This window comes from Microtus pennsylvanicus, chromosome 10 (genome assembly GCF_037038515.1).
Source record: "Microtus pennsylvanicus isolate mMicPen1 chromosome 10, mMicPen1.hap1, whole genome shotgun sequence".
Classification (NCBI taxonomy): domain Eukaryota; kingdom Metazoa; phylum Chordata; class Mammalia; order Rodentia; family Cricetidae; genus Microtus; species Microtus pennsylvanicus.
In genome coordinates, this window is record NC_134588.1 from 99,628,325 (window position 1) to 99,647,052 (window position 18,728).

The window sequence follows — 18,728 nt, forward strand, 5'->3', positions numbered from 1 at the left end:
ATCGCACCCCCACACACACACAAAAAAGTTTTCAAGGTGCATGTGACCTTGTCCTGCTTTTGTTTGTTTGTTTGTTTCTTTGTTTTTGAGACAGGGTTTCTCTGTAGCTTTGAGCTTGTCCTGGAACTAGCTCTTGTAAACCAGGCCATACCTCCAGAGTGCTGGGATTAAAAGCGTGCACCACCACTGTCCGGCTTCCTTTGACTTCTTAAAACTCAATTTCTTAAACTTTTTTGATCCCTTGCACATCTCCCAATGCTATTGTTTTCAATGCTGTGTGAGTTCCTCAGCCTGGTCTCGGCTGGTGTTCAGGTGTTTCCTCATGCCCTTCACAGTGCTTAGAAGTGCTTTCAATCTATACTGTTTACCTTCTGTCTCCCCGACCCTTCCCATGCAAGCTGCAGTCTTGGTGGCACACTCAGTCTCTGTTCCTTGTACCTCTGAGGCCTAGAGCAGTGCAGTGCCTCGTAGACTGTTCATAAAACACAAGTTAAATAAATGGATGCGTAATTGGCTTCTAAAGGCCTGTCACCCACTGAAGTACTTTTTCAGTATTTAATTGCTGCCTTATTACCCCCCAGAGCACTTGTTTGTTCCGTTCATTTCTGCACTTGAAGTGTAAGACAGCTCTCGGTCTACAGTAGGGGTGTCGTCAGAACTATTTGCTAAGAGAATGAACGGTTGAGTAAAACCCCGGATCCTTGTGAAGATTTTAAGATTCAGAGATGAAAAAGCTTGTTGTAACCGAGAATAGGCAAGCAGCTGGGCAGGCTCTGGGGGAACAGGTCAGGGACTGAAGCCAGCAGTGGTAAGACTGGATTTGTATTTGAGATGAGACGTTGTAGGATGCAGGTAAGTAGCGAGCAGACACTAAAGCGGCCCTGTGTGGAGGCGCAGGCCTGTAAACCCAAATTAGAGGTCAGCCTGGGCTACAGGGTGAGCCCCTACCACCGGGGGAAGAAAAAAAGCCCATTCCTCCCGAAACCAACAATGGTGGATGGACGGAAAGTAAAAGAAACACAAATTTCACACACGGTAACTCCTTATTAGTGTCCGCGGGCTACCAGCTCGGTGTCAGTAGCTTTTCACTAAGGTTGTGGCCAGCCTCCCCTTCCCCTCGGCGGGGAATTGGGGGTGGGGGTGGGGGTGGGAAGAATAGCGAACTGCATTTCCCATCATGCATCGCGCCGGGAGGAGCCTTTCCTGGACCACAACTCCCGGCATGCCGCCTGTCCCGGCGGCGCGGCCCGGAGCTGGTTTGACGGGAGGAGCGGCGGAGGAGGATGGAGGCGGTGGTGTTCCTCTTCTCGCTCCTCGACTGTTGCGCGCTTATCTTCCTCTCTGTCTACTTCGTATCCTTGCTTGAGACGGGCTAGGGCTGTCGCTCATCCCCAGGGCTGCCGCCGGGGCAATGGGCGGAGGGCGGGCCGGGCGGGCGCTGGCAGGTGTGGGGTGAGGGGGCGGCGGCGCGGGCCCGGGTCGCGAGCGGAGGAGCCGAGCTTGGTCTTTAGCCGGCCTAAGCCAGCTTCCTTCAGCCGCCCCTCCGTCTGCTCTCGCCCGCAGGTGCCCCCCGGGAGATCGAGGCATCCCGGGGCCGGTGCTGGCGGGCGGAAGGTTTTGCCGCCTTCTCTCGTCCCCGATAGCACCCTTGCCCCTTTGTCCTCTCGGGTGTCTGTGCTTCTGGGGACTCCCCACACCCAGGAGATGACTCATTCCAAGAACCGGCGATGTGCTTCCTTCACGTGCGGCCCTTTAGAGTGTTTTTAAAAAGGAGTTTCTTCAGAAGCATCCACAAAGTGTTTCTGGTTGTCCTCGGTAGTGGGAGATCTGTAAATTAAGTAACTATATTTGACTTAGTCCCCCGTTTTGAAACAAAAACAAACAAAAGAAAAAGGCTTGCTCGTGTTAAAAGTCAGTATTTTCTATAGTACTTTCTGTGAAGGTTTCAAACAATATTTTCCGGACCGGGAAATGATGTTCAGCAACCTAACACTGTAGTAGCTGTGTGGCTACATCTCTTCCAGGTCTTCGGGGATCATAGTGCTTGTAGCACAGTGTTGTAGTGCTGTAGTGTAATACACAGTCCAGTTTTTTTTTTCTTCTCGAGATAGGGTTTCTTTGGAGCCTGTCCTGGAACTAGTTCTGTGGACCAGTCTGGCCTCGAACTCGCAGAGATCTGCCTGCCTCTGCCTTCCAAGTGCCGGGATTAAAGGCGTGCGCCACCACTGCCCAGCCCACAGTTTATTTTTTTTTATTTTTTATTTTTTTTATTTTTTGGTTTTTTCGAGACAGGGTTTCTCTGTGGCTTTGGAGCCTGTCCTGGAACTAGCTCTGTAGACCAGGCTGACCTCGAACTCACGGAGATCCACCAGCCTCTGCCTCCCGAGTGCTGGGATTAAAGGCGTGCGCCACCACCGCCCGGCAACAGTTTAGTTTTAATTAATTAATTGTGATTAGAAAAGTGCACTAGGATTTTTGCATGTTACCCTTTTTCCTTCAAAATCACGTCCCTTTTTCTGATCAAATTTAACCTGTTTTTTGGCCTTATGCAACTTTAGGATAGCAGCACAGAGTATATTTTCCACTTTGTTGTGAACTGACAGTTTGTTTTAATAGGAAGGGGCAAAATTTGGAATTAGAAATCATTGCTCTTCACTGTCTCTTACCCGCTTCTTTAGGATTGGAGATGTTTGTTTCCTAGATACACACCATGAGAACTTGTGTTAAACACCCAGCAGTGTCTGCCCAATTGCAGTTATTTAGCATCAGTTTTTACTTTGATGATTTCTAATAAAAAGAGCCCTGTGTTTTATTACCTTTGAGGAACTGACTAAAAGGGAAAACATCTCTTGCTGAAGTTCTGATGACCATTGCTTAGCTTGTGATAAAAGGAACCAGAGTTGTTGGACAATCTGAAATGCTTTTTATTATTATTATTGCAGTTTGGAAAACTAGATTTGATCATCTAAAACAGTCTTGGTCTATAGCAGATCATGTATGTATGTATATGTTAACTGGAATATTTAACATTGGCTACACATTCAGGGTGCATTTTGGTGAAAACACATTACTACTGTGTTGTAGGATAGTTAGTTGCAGTAATAGTGTGACAGAGAATAGTTGGAGAACGGTCAGAATAGACTTCATGGAGACTATAGGAGTGTGGAGAGTTTGAGTAGTCAAGAAACCTGCAGGAAAAGGGGGACAGATATTTACAGTCACTGGCCAGAGCAAGGTGCAGGGCAGGCATGTTCATTTCTGGGTGATAGTTATAGAGCACCAGGAGTTCATGGTTGCTTTAGGCTGTAGCAAGAAATCAGGTAGGGAAGGAAGTTAGATCAGATAAATGAGGAGGGCAGTAGTGAGTCACTGCAAACTTTTGACTTAAGGAAGTACTTTAGGTCAAGGATACACAATTTCTGCTAGAAATAAGTTCCAGCGATCTCTTGTTGATCTGGGGGTGTGGCTCAATGGTGGAGCACCTCCATAGAACAGATAAGGTGCTGGACCAAGAGAGTAGGGGAAATACATTCATATGGTGACCACAGTTAACAATGTATCCTTTTGTGAAAAATTGGAAGACTGAAAGTTACATGCTTTTTACCACAGAAGTAACCATGTGAGATAATGCATCCTTCCTGGCTAGGTTGTATCATTCTACAATGTATATATTGTTTGAAACATTTATATATGATAAGCACATGCAATTCTGTTACTTTAGAAGCTCAAAACACAACAGTTTATTAGGAAGCTGAATCTGCAGAGTAAATTCAAGCTAGGAGAGTTTGGGAGATAAACCTATTGGGAAGAGGTTCTTCTGAATTTGAACTATAGTGTTAATTGTGGTATTGGCATTGTCTGGTTATGAATTTGTGGGGAAAGTGATGAAGAGGTGATACTTGGTTGAGAACATTTTACTTTTTGCTAAATTTTACCTTTTTTTTTTTTTGAGAGAGTGTTAATTGTATCCTGTAATGCCCTTGATATCCAAATTCACTACATAGGTGAGGGTGGCCTTGAACTTCTAATCCACTAGTCTCCTGAGTGCTGGAATTGCTTTCTGAAACATATATAATACTTGGTTGTTAAACAGGAAGTCTGTGTGCTCCTGACAGACGGCTCATTAGGGTAAGTGCCTGTTGTGAAAGGACCTAGTTCTGCTCCCCAGCACTGGGGAAAGTGGAAGCAGAAAGGTCCCAGGGGCTTATTGGCCAGTCTAGTCAAACAACAAGTTTCAGGTTTAGTCAGAGAATAAAACGAAGGTGGAAAGAAGTAGAAGATTGCCAGCACCAACCTCTGGTGCATACATGTGCACATACATAGACTGTACAAACACAAGAATTATGTATGTAATTCCTTATCTTAACCATCAGATCATAACATTGTCTGATTTAGAATGTGATTACATTAATGCTAGATCATGTTGCTCAAAATTAAACAAGGTAAGACATTGCTCATTTTTGGTTGAAGTCAATTCTTTTCATTATTAAGTTTTATTATAGATCATCAGAATTTGCATTTTTTTCTTTTAGATTCCTAACTATTCACTGAAATGTTGTAGCTAGAACTGCTGTGTTTTACAGTATTTTAGATCATGAAATTATGCTAGATCTGATTTTAAATATTGTTTCTTACTATGCATGTTTCTGGTCTTCTTGTCTACATGAGGCTGATTGTTCTGTTTTCTGTGCCCATACTGCCACCTCCCACTCATGGAACAAATGTTCAGTCTGCCTTTTGTTGAGTGAAAGATCTTTCTTGTGTGGTTTGTGGGGAAAAATGGACTTGGTTAGTTAGTTTGTTTTAAGGCCATTTCATATTTAATATAATAACTTTATATTGACATAAGTCCTCTAAGTGGGGAGTTTATCTAGATAGGGGAAAACCATTTGTCCCTGATCCATTTAATGAGCTGGACAAAGAAGCTTTCTGGATAAAATTTCATGTAAAAATATATTGAGGGGCACTTTTTGCTTGACTTAAAAAACGGTACCATTGTTACTTCGTATCTTAAGTCTATTGAAAAAACAAGGTTCAAAGGAGTTGGTTGTTAGTTATTCCCTTACTGAAAACACCTGCTTCCTCATTTTTATTGCTGTTTGCCATACCTGGCGTGTTGTACCATCTTTTTTTCTTTTCAGAGTAAGTTGATGTTTCAGTATTTGTGTCATTACTATCTGCTCTTGTAAAAATATAAGTCTTCATTGCTGAGCCTCAGAGTAGACAGTGATAATATGTCCCTTAGACCTCCCACCTCCCACCCCTGTAGTGGTGCACATCTTTAATCCCAGCACTCAGCAGGCAGAGGCAGGCAGAGTTTGAGGTCAACCTGGGCTGCAGAGTGTATTCAGGATAGCCAGGGCTACACAGAGAAACCCTGTCTCAAAAACAAACAAACGAACAAAGGGAAAAAAAGAGAAAAAAGGTGTGTGTGCGTAGGGGGGGGAATAACTGTCACATTTCTTATTTCCTTAGTTTTCTGTTTACCGCCCTTTGATACTATTTTCTACACGATATCATGCTGGTTGTGGTAGTCAGTACCTGTAATGGCAGTATTTAGGAGGCTGAGGCCAGAATTCTGCCATGATTTTGAGGCCATCCTGGGCTTCATAGCAAGACCCCTTCTACTTTCTTTCCCCCAAAATGAATTAGTAAAAGATTAAAAGAATGTATCAGTCCCCCATTTCCCCCTCCCTGCCCCGCCCCAAACCATTTCTTTTTCAGGCCAGCATGCCATTCTGCTCTCTAATTGGCTGTTCTGAGGCTGTTTCATAGTTCTCATTTGGTTGTGGAGCCCCTGATTCTTGAATCTTGTGTCTTCCTTCTTGGCTACAACTTCATTTTGGGGGAGTAGCTTCTTGAGGTACAGCCAACATGTAGGAATTGGAGTTCTGAAATGTTTGAACATATCTTACTTAAATCCTTGATTCTTTATCTGAGTACAGGGTTATAGTGTGTGGCAAGATTTTTTCTTTCTGACTTTTAAAGACATTGCTTAGTAATCTTCTGTCATCCATTGCTATTCAAGTTAATACCCTTTTATTTTTAGTTATGTTTATGTGTATGTTCGTATGTGGTAGTGGAGTACAGGTGCCTGCGGAGGCTAGAGATGTCAGTTCCCACTGGGGTTTGAGTTATATGGGGTTGTGATCTACCTGATGTGAGTACCGGCCACCTGCTGGTAAGGACGAACTCTTAGTCACTGTGCCATCTCTCCAGTCCTATTTTTTTTTAATAATTTAAAAAATGATTTATATACTAACCTGCCAGGGGAGATACCATGATCATGAAGGTGGTATTCCAGGGCAAGGCTTATCCATTGCATTCTGGTTGTGCTGACCCCTGAGATTTCTCCAAATGTAGGAAATTCGACTGCATAATTTGTGGTAGTGAGGGAACACGTTCACCCTCTCCCGATTTAAAAAAAATTATGTTTTTATTTATGTGTCTGTGTGAGTCCATGCCACATGTGTGCAGGTGCCTGAGGAGGCCAGAAGAGGCGTCCCCTCAGAGTTATAGGCAGCTGTGGGCATTCTCTATGGCTGCTAGGAAACAGACTCAGGCCCTCTAAGAGCGGCCAGCGCACTAACCACTGAACCATCTCACCAACCTCCTATTTAAAACTTCTGTTCTTGTTTTGGAGGAAGCACCTCACTTGGTAGCCCTGGCTGGCCTTGAATTTGCAGTGATTTTCCCTGCCTTCCTAGTGCTGGGATCACAGGCACTTATCATTACACCTGCTAATTATTTTAATCTTATCTTTCTGAATGGCATTTGCTTCCTTGGGAAAATGGAGATGAGGAATTTTTCTACAGGGTGGGAGTGAGGAATGGGGAAATATTTGAAGATGAACATTCTAACTGAAAAAGCATGTATATGGATATGAACCACACTAATTTAGAGCAGGAGACTCTAGCATATTGGCATAGATGCTGGAATAGAAGGTGAGTATTACTCTGCTTCTTCCTGAGGTGTTCAGACTGGCTTATGGACGAGTCTGAGACTTTGCTTAGGGTGAAATAGAACTGAGACGTAAAGATTTCATTTTAAAGCTGTTAACTGACGTATTTGCCTAGGGTAGGAAGTTATAAAAATTCTCTGCACGTTCATCAGTTTAGCTTCTGTGTCATGTTCAGACAGGAAAGGTGGGTCAGAGGTGTAATGCCTTGTTCTTCACTTGCAGTGGGTGATACCAGAGGTGATTGGCCACGCCCTTGTCACTGTGCTCATGCTTGTTTCATTGCACTGGTTCATCTTCCTTCTCAACTTACCTGTTGCCATTTGGAATATATATAGGTAAGTATAGTTTGTTTACCATTTTGTGACAGTAGTTCTTAAGAAACTAACAGCTGGGCCTGGTGGTGCATGTCTGGTAGTAATCCCAACATTTGGGAAGTAGAATTAGGAGGATCAGGAGTTTGGAGTCTAGCTTTGCCATTTAGTGAGTTTGAAGACATCCTAGACTACATGAAATCCTAGATAAAAGAAAATAATTAAGAGCATTTCCCCCACAAAATATCCCAGTGAATAAAATAAAGAACAACAAAGTACTTATGAAAGCAGAATAAATCATTGTTTAATCTGGTATATTGGACAGATAGTAGTTTGCATGACTCAGTCACGTGTTTAAGAGCGATCTGTTGCTAACTTTGGGGGGCAGTTCCCAGTTAGCACCAGGGTATGTGGGAAAATCCACCAAGGTGGCATGGGCTAGACTTTTCTATCTGGGGGTAAATAAGGAAACATGCTTTCTGCTGGTAACCTAAGAAAAAAGGAACAAGCACACACTTTCCTGATGGTAGCTAATCTCTTTTACTTAATCTGTTGATAATCTCTCTTACATGCATACATCTCTCTTCTGCTCGGTTATGTATTTCAGTATTCAGTTGCAATATCTCTATCACATGACTGCATATCTTTTACATACATTTTTCTTCTTTATCTCTTTTCTATACAGCTTCATTTTCCTTGCCTCCACACAGTTACAAATCTCCACAGAGACATAGTTAGACATCTCATTTACATATCCTCTTCCCATACAGCACTTTGGACAGATCCTAGGCGCAGCTCCTCTATGGAGCAGCAGCTCCCACACACACACTCTTTCTCCCTCACATATACTTCTTTATCATTCATTCATTCTCTCAAACTTCTCTCATGCTTCTTCTTCTTCTTCTTTTTTTGGTTTTGGTTTTTCAAGACAGGGTTTCTTTGTAGCTTTGGAACCTATCTTGGAACTAGCTCTTGTAGACCAAGCCAACCTCAAACTCACAGAGATCTGCCTGTCTGCTTCCAGAGTGTTGGGATTAAAGGCGTGGGCCACCACTGCCCACCTGGCGTCTCACGCTTCTTCATTTCTCACACTTCTCTCTCCCACAGCAGCCTCTTCTGCATGTCTCTGCCTCGCCACTCCTTCTCTGCCTCCACTGCCTTCTCACACCTAAACTCTGGACAATAAAGTTACATTTTTAGGGCCCGACCCCTCTTCCCAAAACCCAAGATAAGTCACGTAGTTTCTCTCAGGCTAGGAATGTCACAATGACTGGACAGTGAACAACCATGGCCCTACACATAGCTCTCAGTTGGTGAGAGTTCCCCGACAGTAAACAATTGGCTGAACCTTGAGGTTGGGGAGTAAATACAGTCTAAAGTTGCTTCAAGTTCTGCTGTTGAATCAGGAAAGCAACTCATGGAAAAATGACCTTGTGTATATGTCTCTAGGATCAACCTGCCTGCTTTGAATCTGCTCTAAGTTAGCTTGTCTATGTAAAAGACTGTCTTTGTGACTGAGAATCCTTTGTCAGTGTGAGTAATGTAAAGTATCCTAGTATTATTTCTATTCATCAGGATCATCTTCCTGACCATTCATAGCTATGTGTGCCCAATAAGTATAAAACACACCACCAAAGTGCTGTGGAAAGAACCCCACAACTGTTCTTATTAGGGAGGCAGAGCAGTGGTACCCGAGAAAATCACGGACAGGAACAACTAGTTATCCACTGTCAATAACCCTACAGTCTGCCAGGTGGGGTTCCCTGAGTGAGTTGACTTGTTAAACACAGTTGTCACCGCTGTATATTTCCACAGCAGTCTAGTTGAGTGGTGTAGCGCACGCCTTTAATCCCAGCATTTGGGAGGCAGAGGTGGGTTATCTCTGAGTTTGAGGCCAATCTGGTCTACAGAGTGAGTTCTAGGACAACCAGGGTTACACAGAGAAACCCTGTCTCAAATCCTTTTCTTCTAAGAATAGTCGAAGGCTTGAGAAAATAAGGCCTTTTATTTGTCTTTATAATACTGGAAATAAAGAAAATTGCATTTTAGTACCTGCAAAGTACACAATTTGTGTTTGGGATTTTTTTGTTTATTTTGAGGTTTTTGTTTGTTTTTGCAGTACAGATTAAATAATATAGAAAAGAATTACAAAGACTGGCCAACTTTTCCATAGCCGAGGCAGGAACTAATGGAGAAGTCAGGGAGGAGTGCTGTCTACTGGCTTGCTTTCCCTGGACCAGCCTCCCACATCAGCATTAGTCAAGAAAATGCACCACAGGCCAATCTGGTGGGGCCAATTCTCAATTGACATTCCTTCTTCCGAAATGACTATCTTGTATCAGTGTACCATCTAGTTTTATGTTAACTTGACATGAGCTAAAGTCATCTGAGAGGACAGAACCTCAACTGAAAAAAATTCGTCAGCCAGGTAATTGGGACACACACCTTTAATCCCAGCACTCTGGAGACAGAGGCAGGCAGATCTCTGTGAGTTTGAGGCCAGCCTTGTCTACAGAGCTAGTTCCAGACATCCAGGACTACACAGAGAAACCCTGTCTCAGAGGGGGAAAAAATGTCTTCGTAAGATCAGGCCAAAGGCAGGCAAGCCTGTGGGCCATCTTTTAAAATTAGTGATTTGTGGATGGGTACACTGCTGGACTGGTGGTCCTGAGTTCTATAAGAAAGCAAGTTGAGGGCTGGAGAGATGGCTCAGTGGTTAAGAGCATTGCCTGCTCTTCCAAAGGTCCTGAGTTCAATTCCCAGCAACCACATGGTGGCTCACAACCATCTGTAATGAGATCTGGCGCCCTCTTCTGGCCTGCAGGCATACAGACAGAACATTGTTACATAATAAACAAATAAATAAATATTAAAAAAAAAAGGAACCATTTAAAGAAAAAAGAAAAAAAGAAAGAAAGCAAGTTGAGGGGGCTGGAGAGATGGCTCAGTGGTTAAGAGCATTGCCTGCTCTTCCAAAGGTCCTGAGTTCAATTCCCAGCAACCACATGGTGGCTCACAACCATCTGTAATAAGGTCTGGTGCCCTCTTCTGGCCTTCGGCATACACACAGATAGACTATTGTATACATAATAAATAATAAATAAATATTTAAAAAAAAAAAAAAAAGAAAGCAAGTTGAGCAAGCCAGAAAGTGGCACTCCTTCATGGCCTCTGCATCAGCTTCTGCCTCCAGGTTCCTGCTCAGCTTGAGTTCCTTCCCTGACTCACTTCATTGATGAACTGTGATATGGAAGTATAAGCCAAATAAACTCTTTTCTTCTCCAAGTTGCTTTTGGTTATGGTGTTTCATCAGCACTAGCAATCCTGAGACAATCATGTTGACATAAAACTAGCTGTACAGTAGATGAGGGATGTCCTTGAATCTCTCTCACCTCTACCTCCCAAGTGGTGAGATATCAGGCATGTACTAGTGCTGGGGACCAAACCCAGAGCTTTGTGCAACCTAGGCAAGCACTCTGCCAACCGAATTTCACCCACAGCCCTATCTACTTGACTGCTACATTTACAGATTCTGGAAAGACACATATAAAGAGGAGTGCACAGTCTTTTCTGACTGGCCTCTTAGCATGTCAAAGTTTATTTGTAGCTTGTATAAGCACTCTTTTTTTCCCCCAATCTGGGATTGAAGGTATGCCCACCACAACCAGCTAAACTCAGGATTTTGTGTATGATAGGAAAAAGCTGTTCCACTGAGTCACATGTGCACCCCACACTTTATGTTTTTAAATAACTTGAGGGAGACTTTTCATAAGCAGTATGTATTGAATAGAGAAGTTTCACGAGTATAGAATAGAGAAGGGCCAGGATACTGAGAATTCAGTTCAGAGAACAGAGAAGAGAACATTTTGTTGGAAAAGGGTTGTATTAGTGGGAATGAAAAAGAGATATCTTATAAAGGGTAACAAAAGACAGGAATTCAGTATGCTGGCTGTATAAGATGAGAGAGCAAGAACTGGGGTTGGAAAAAACCTTAAGGATCACCAAGGAACTAGGTGATCTAAATTGTAATCTTTTGGAAGCTTTTTGTAGGTATTTATTCAGGTATGGTTAGGTCAGTAGGATTTAGGGGAGAGTTTAAATCTTGTGAAGCTCAGAGAGGCTTTTACATTTCACAGAAATGACATTGAGAAACTGTATGTGGCAAGACCAACAGAATCAAGAAGCCTGGACGTGCAAGCAGGAGGAGGCTGTTTATGGGGCTGGGTTCAGACGTGTGTTGCACACGTGGCACGGTCTGGGTGAAGTGTAGGCATAAGCGTCTGTTCTCGCATAGTTTTCCTTCTCAGTTTACATAACAAGTTTCTGAGAGCCAGGTGTGGTGATACATACCTGGAATCTCGGCACTCAAGAAGCTGGGAAAGAATAATCCTCGGGTTCAAAGCTAGACTGATTGTATAGTGAGTTAGAGGCCAGTTTGGGCAACAGAGTGGGACCCTGTCTGAAAAACAGGGGCTAGGGAGATGACTCTGTGGTCAAAATACAAGCATGACGGCTGAAATTGAGATCCCAGCACTCAAATGAATAACAGGTGGGCATGTTGGCCTGGGCCTGCCTGTAATCCTGACTCTCAGGTGGAGGCACGTGAGCCCTGGAACAAGCTGGCTATCTAACCGCTGAATTAGAGAGTTCTAGGTTCAGGCAAGAAACCCTACTTTGGGCTGGAGAGATGGCTCAGCTGTTAAGAGCATTACCTGCTCTTCCAGAGGTCCTGAGTTCAATTCCCAGCAACCACATGGTGGCTCACAACCATCTGTAATGAGGTCTGGTGCCCTCTTCAAGCCTTCAGGCATGCATGCAGAAAGAATATTGTATACATAATAAATAAATATATAAAGAAACCCTACTTTGATACAGAATGTGGAGAGCAATTGAAGAAAGCACCTGATATCAACCTTTGGCCTCCACATGTACATTACACACACAAACACAAAAAAACCCTAAGAAGCTTCTGAGAACTTTAATACATTAATTTGGTTTTGGAACCTCTTTTAACTTATATCTAGTGAGAAAGAGCTAAAGAGAGACAGACGATGTGTTAAAAGTTCTCAGAATTTACTAGGTATTATTACTACATTTGTTTTAGTGGGTAGAAAAATAAAAAAAGGAAAACCAAATGGTAGCCCAAGATGTCATTGTACTGCTCTATTTTGTTTGAATTTAAGGCTGCAAGGACTGGCCTACATTTGCAGGTTGATTACTGTTTTTCAGTATTCACGCTGAGATTTAATTTCCTTCTAATGTATATATCTTTTATCAGGTTCATTATGGTGCCAAGTGGTAATATGGGAGTGTTTGATCCAACAGAAATACACAATCGGGGGCAGTTAAAGTCACACATGAAAGAAGCCATGATCAAGCTTGGTTTCTACCTGCTCTGTTTCTTCATGTATCTCTACAGGTAAGTTTAGAGTCCTTTTTACAGCATACTGGATGCTGTTTGGTTCATGAGGTATTACTGTACTGTAAGATTTTGTACTGGCATTGTAAAACTTTGGGGGGATTATGTGAATTTATTGTGTCTGCAGAGATTTTTTTATGTATGTCATTAATTTAGTGTTCTATCTAACCCAAAAGAGGTTTCTATAATACCTAAGCTATTCCTTCACTGTTGAGGCTATTAAGTTCTAAAACTGCCATTGCTATTCATCTTCTGTCTTAGAATCACTGTTTCATTACAAAAAGCTATGGAAGTGTGTGTGTGTGTGTGTGTGTGTTCCTAATGATTAGAAACTCTTGTTCTGCCAGGCATAGTATTAGCATGGTTAACTATTAGCATATGCTTTTAACTTCAGCACTCAGAAGGCAAAGGCAGGCAGATCTCTGAGTTGGCCTACATAGTGAGTTCAGGCCAGCCAGGACAACATGGTACGATCCTCTCTCAACAAAAAGGGGGGGGGGGAATAATAGAAAAAGGGAGTTGGAGAGATGGCTCAGTGGTTAAGAGCACTGGCTCTTTCAGAGGATCCAGGTTCGAGTCCCAGCACCCTCATGGTAGCTCATCTCCATCTCTGGCTTTGGTTTCACCTCTGTGGGTACCAGGCATGCACATGGTGTACAGACATAGATGCAGTCAAAAAAAAAAAAAAACTCATTAAAACATTTTAAAGTGTTTGTTTGTAAGTTTTTGTTTGTTTTGTTTTGGTTAAGACCGGATCTTGCTATGTAACCCTGGCTATCCTAGAACTCACTATGTGGTCCAGTCAGGCCTAGAACTTAAGGCAATTCTCTTATCTCATGTCCGTAGTGCTGGTTTTATAGGTGTGAACCTCTATTTCTGGGAAGATAATAGTTTGGTTTTGGTTTTCAGTTATTGTAGTTTTATGTGTGTGGTGTTTTGCCTGCTTTTATGCTTGAGTACCACATTTGTGCCTGGTGCTCTAGAGCTCAGAAGAAGGCTTCAGATCCCCTAGAACTTGAGTTACAGTTAGGAGCTGCCATATAGGTGTTGGGAACTGAAACTGGGTTCTCTGCAAGAGCAAGAAGTGCTCTTAAGCACTGAACCATGTCTCCAGCTCCACGATACTGGTTTTTAAAAACCATTATTTTAGCCAGGAATAGTGTTGCAAAAAAAAAAAAACAGACCAAAACTACTGCAATGCTCAGAAATATAACCTTGGTGTTACTAACAAATAGGCATATCAAACTTACTCAGTATACAGTGCAGATTAAAGGTAGTCGCTAATATTTGAAAAGATTTTTGAATTTACTATAGGTAATAAACTTAGGCACTTTACATGCACTTCGTTCATGCTATAATCCATTAGGTAAATTAGTAATAGCCCATTTCAGAAGAAAACCCAAAGCACACAGAGGCTAAGAGCACTTACCAAATCACACACTAGGTAGTAGAGCCCAGATCCCACTAGGTGAACACCTTGACCTACAAGCCAAAGGCCCATTGGGCTCCACCATTCTTTAAACATGGGAATATTTTTTTTTTCCAAAACTTTAATTCCATTTAACAATCCCTGAATGCCTGCTACTGTAGCAGATGTGAGAGAAGCATAAAACCCCTGAAATAAAAGCTGATTAACTGGTAATACAATCACTTTAGAACAAAAGCATCCATTCCAACCCTTTCAACTATGAATGACATTCAGAGGTAAAGCAACAATGATGTGGCTAAAAATGACAAGCTTTTAAGCTAACAAGGGGAAAGGAAGGATAGAAAAGGGGAGAGCACTCTAGACAAGAGTCACACAGGCTCTAAAGAATAACATCTTAAACCTGCCCCTAAAATACTACTTCCACTTTTTTGTTTTCTTGTTTGTTTTTCTTTTTTCTTTCTTTTTTTTTGTTTTTTTTCGAGACAAGGTTTCTCTGTGGTTTTGGAGCCTGTCCTGGAACTAGCTCTTGTAGTCCAGGCTGGTCTCGAACTCACAGAGATCCGCCTGCCTCTGCCTCCCGAGTGCTGGGATTAAAGGCGTGCGCCACCACCGCTCGGCCCTGTTTTTCTTTTCGGTTCAGGGTTTCTCTGTGTAACAGCCCTGGCTGTTCTGGAACTTGATGTGAGGACGAATTCATAGACATCACCTTCCTCTGCCTCCCGAGTGCTGGGATTAGAGTTGTGAGCCACCACTGCCCTTGTTTTCTTGTTTTTGAAATAGTATCTTGCTATAACTTACTAAGTAGTCCTGGATGGTCCTGAATTTGTGATTCTGCTGTCTCAGCCTCTCAAAGGCAAGGCTGGTCTCGAACTCACAGAGATCCGCCTGCCTCTGCCTCCCGAGTGCTGGGATTAAAGGCGTGCGCCACCATCGCCCGGCCAGTTTTGGTCTGTTGATCAAGATTGATCTTGATCAATTTTTCAAGAGTGAGGTTGAGGGGCTGGAGAGATGGCTCAGTGGTTAAGAACATTGTGTGCTCTTCCAAAGGACCCGAGTTCGATTCCCAGCAACCACATGGTGGCTCACAACCATCTGTAATGAGGGCTGGTGGCCTCTTCTGGCCTACAGACATATATGCAAACAGAATAGTGTGTCCATAATAAATAAATAAATAAATATTTAAAAAAAAGAGTGAGGTTGATCCCTGTCATTGTGATTTTCTTGAGTATTTCCTGTCTTTATGTCACATAGATCCTGTGTGAAAGCATTGAGGTTGGCAGTTACAGTCTGGAGTAGTATACAGAGTGAAAGAGGGGCCTGGGTCTTGCTGTCCTCACAGCTCACTCATCATTACTAGCTTGCAAGCCAGACCACACAGGAGCATGAACAAGGTCAGCTTCCCAAAGGAGGTGCTTCCAAGGCTCCTTGTGAATAGAAGCTACTGGGTTAATAGCAGACTGCTGGGACTCTGCACAAGGCAGACATCTGGATAGGGAGTTAACGTGTGTGGTTGGTGGTGGTGGTTTTTGACTGGCCTTAGCTTTTATTTTATTTTTATTGTTTTTTGGAAACAGGGTTTCTCTGTATAGTCTTGACTGTCCTGGAACTCGCAAGGCTGGCTTCTAACTCAGAGATCGCCTTCTTCTGCCTCCTCAGTGCTGGGATTAAAGGCATGTGCCTGGCCATATTTTATTTGTAAAGAGTTTATTGTTATTTTTAGTGTGTGTGAGTGCTTGTGCATGTGGATAAGTGCATGTGAGTGCAGGAGCCCTTGGAGGCCAGAGGCACTGGGTCCCCTGGAACTGGAGTTACAAGTAGCTGTTGTGAGCCATCTGACATGGGTCCTCTGAAGAGCAAAGTGTTCTTAGCTGCTGAGCCGTCTCTCTAGCCCCTACTTATTATTATTTTTTTTAAAAGATTTATTTATTTATAATGTACACACTGTTCTGCTGGCATTCCCGAAGAAGGCACCAGATCTCATTATAGATGGTTGTGAGCCACCATGTGGTTGCTGGGAAATGAACTCAGATCCTCTAGGAAGAGCAGCCAGTGCTCTTAACCTCTGAGCCATCTCTCCAGCCCCGCCCCTACTTTTTTTTTTTATTTTGAGACAGGGTTTCTCTGTGGTTTTGGAGCCTGTCCTGGAACTAGCTCTGTAGACCAGGCTGGTCTCGACCTCACAGAGATCCGCCTGCCTCTGCCTCCCGAGTGCTGGGATTAAAGGCGTGCGCCACCATCGCCCGGCTTCCCTACTTATTTTTTAATGACAATACCAAATTGGTTTTAGATTTTACTTTCTTCCTCTTATCTCAGTTTGTTTACTATTTTAGTGAAAACATTAGAAGCTTTTATCTGAGTAGTGCTATTAGGTTTAAGTGCCTGCAGTGAGTGAGCCTGGGGGAAGCAGGGCTGAATAGACTGGATTCCAGGAGAGTCCTAACGAAACGTTAGTAATTCCAGTTCTTCTTTCCACAGTATGATTCTAGCTTTGATAAATGACTGAAGCTGGAGAAGTCGGGGTTGAAGCCAACCTACACTACACTGCACAATTGAGGAGCCAGAGACGACTTAAACCACCCTTAAAACCATGACCATAGCAGTATATATTTTGGTCTTTGAACAAAAAAACTATTTTTGCTGTATTTTTACCACATAAAGTATTTACAAAAAATGAATTGAGTTTTTGTAGATTTCTGATTCATGAAGGTGTTTCGTGTCCTTTGTGGCTGTTTGGTAGAGGTAGGAATGTGTGCCAGTTTTGCATGCCAAAGAGATAAAGGACATACCTAAAAGAGCCCTTACTAAATGAGCTGGGTTGTCTTGAAGTCTGAAAAGCCAGAGCAGAGAGCAATACAAACCTGGAGAAAAGAAGAAAGTTAATTACCCCTTCTTTATATTGTGGAAACTTCATGTTAATGTGGCTTAAGGATTTTGAGGACTTTTCAGCTAAGCCTTTCAACAGAAAATGACATTTTAAAATATATTTCTTTGCAGTATTTGAAACCTTATAAGGCATGTGCCCAGGTACAATGTAATTCCTGCATATAAAGGAAAAATAAATTTTAAAATCAAGATTTTATCAAGAGCTTTCATTTTAAATTTCCCCACCCCACCCTCAGACATCATAATTGTTCCATTTGTATTTCATCTCTAGTAATATGTTTTAATGGGCTTGGAGAGGTGATTTGGTAGAAGTCACTCAGAATTAGGAAACTGGTTGGTCATTGTTAGTGAAACAACCTGTGAGTGCTCACTTGGTGCAGAATTAATCTCACCTCCTTTTCTTCTGCCTCATCACTGTGGATTGGGAAACCCAGTACAAGCCACTGCATGCACACGGCAGTACCTAAGCCCTCTTTAAACTCTGGCTCAGGCAGAAGCAATTAACTTCCTACTCTGTTTATCATATCTTGCAGTGTAGCCTGAATCTGGCAGCTCTTCCTCAGTCCTATTTGCACTTTAATGTTGGTATCTTAAGCACTGATATTTAAGAAAACATGACTGTTAACTTTGGCATGATGAACCTTGGTGGTAAAACAGTGTGTGGTTTCCCAGAAGATTAAATGTTGCCTGTCTTACTGAGAATTGGTAGAAGCAAGACAGCCAGGAAGTGAGATTCCCTGTCAGAATGGGAGAGGTGCTCTGTCTACACTGGACAAAAGGATTTGGGATGGCGTGCAAAATAAATTCGGATCTTTGGGACTTTGAAATCATGGGAATTCTCCCAACAGTAATCTTGTGTTTCAGCCTGGGAACAGGCTAAGAAGCTGTAACATTGTTACAGTTACTTTGTGTTTACCTTTTTCTTACTTCTCTCCCTGGGATACCTTCTGCTTAACAGCCCACCTGCCATTGCCTGTCAGTGTTACTCAAGCTTCCCAAGCAGAACTGTTGGAGAATTCATAGAACTGAGACAGGCTGTCATACTTCAAGTGGCTCCAAGGTAGTGAAGGACTTTGGGCTAAAATGTTTCATCTTCTCCAAGTATTCTTCACCCAAACTGAAAGCAATTAGTGGAGCACCCTTGGGCTGTCACTTGTCTGCCAGGCACAAGCTGCCTAGTCTTTAATAACCAAACTTTGTTCTCAAACACTAGTTACAGACAAAACCCCTTTGTTTCTCATATTGCTTGTGTATATCAAAGCCAGGAAGGGGTTGGGAGAGTCATTCCTCTGGAATTTTTGGAGAGGGGTGTTTTCTATAAACCCTGAAAATGAGGATGCAAGCACTGGCCCTAAGTGGTCGTGCCTACAGTGCTGCTGTACAGTGATGAGCGTTGCAGGGGACCGGTGAGGCTCTACATTCTAGCACTCTCATCTCCAAGATGGAGACAGAGGTCTCAGAGTGTGGACATCTGAACTCCAGTTCAGTTCCTGTCTTCCTGTGCCCGCTGTAAAAGCTTTAGTGTCGAGGGCCTGGCCAGTGCAGACCTACCATTGGGTGCTTCTATGCTGTGTCATATCCCTTTTCATGCCTGCTACTCAAGAGGAGAATGTAGCAAGAACCCAGAGGCCTCCCTCTGATGTGGTCTAACTTTAAACCTCTGTACTGTCTCCTGGGAAAAAGTGCTCACAACTTTCCATATGCTGTCACTTGTATGCAATTGGT

The 18,728-nt window shown here is 42.9% G+C and overlaps 1 protein-coding gene and 1 non-coding gene across 2 annotated transcripts; both read left to right on the forward strand.

Annotated features, from left to right (window-relative positions):
* The first annotated feature begins 1,202 nt into the window (after positions 1–1,202).
* On the forward strand, positions 1,203–17,192 carry Cnih4 (cornichon family member 4). Its single transcript, XM_075989339.1, has 5 exons — positions 1,203–1,352; positions 4,374–4,442; positions 7,184–7,296; positions 12,551–12,691; positions 16,596–17,192. The coding sequence occupies exons 1-5, from the start codon at positions 1,284–1,286 to the stop codon at positions 16,621–16,623; spliced, it is 420 nt and encodes a 139-aa protein (XP_075845454.1). The 5' UTR covers positions 1,203–1,283; the 3' UTR covers positions 16,624–17,192.
* Positions 6,256–6,412, forward strand: LOC142859253 (U1 spliceosomal RNA). The gene has a single exon (XR_012912166.1). It is a non-coding gene; the product is annotated as a U1 spliceosomal RNA (small nuclear RNA).
* Positions 17,193–18,728: the final 1,536 nt, after the last annotated feature.

Coding starts and splice junctions, on each gene's coding strand:
- Cnih4 (XM_075989339.1), top strand. CDS start 1,284: ATGGAGGCGGTGGTGTTCCTCTTCTCGCTCCTCGACTGTTGCGCGCTT. Junction 1,353..4,373: donor TCTTCCTCTCTGTCTACTTC/GTATCCTTGCTT, acceptor CTTAACCATCAG/ATCATAACATTGTCTGATTT. Junction 12,692..16,595: donor TTCTTCATGTATCTCTACAG/GTAAGTTTAGAG, acceptor TTCTTTCCACAG/TATGATTCTAGCTTTGATAA.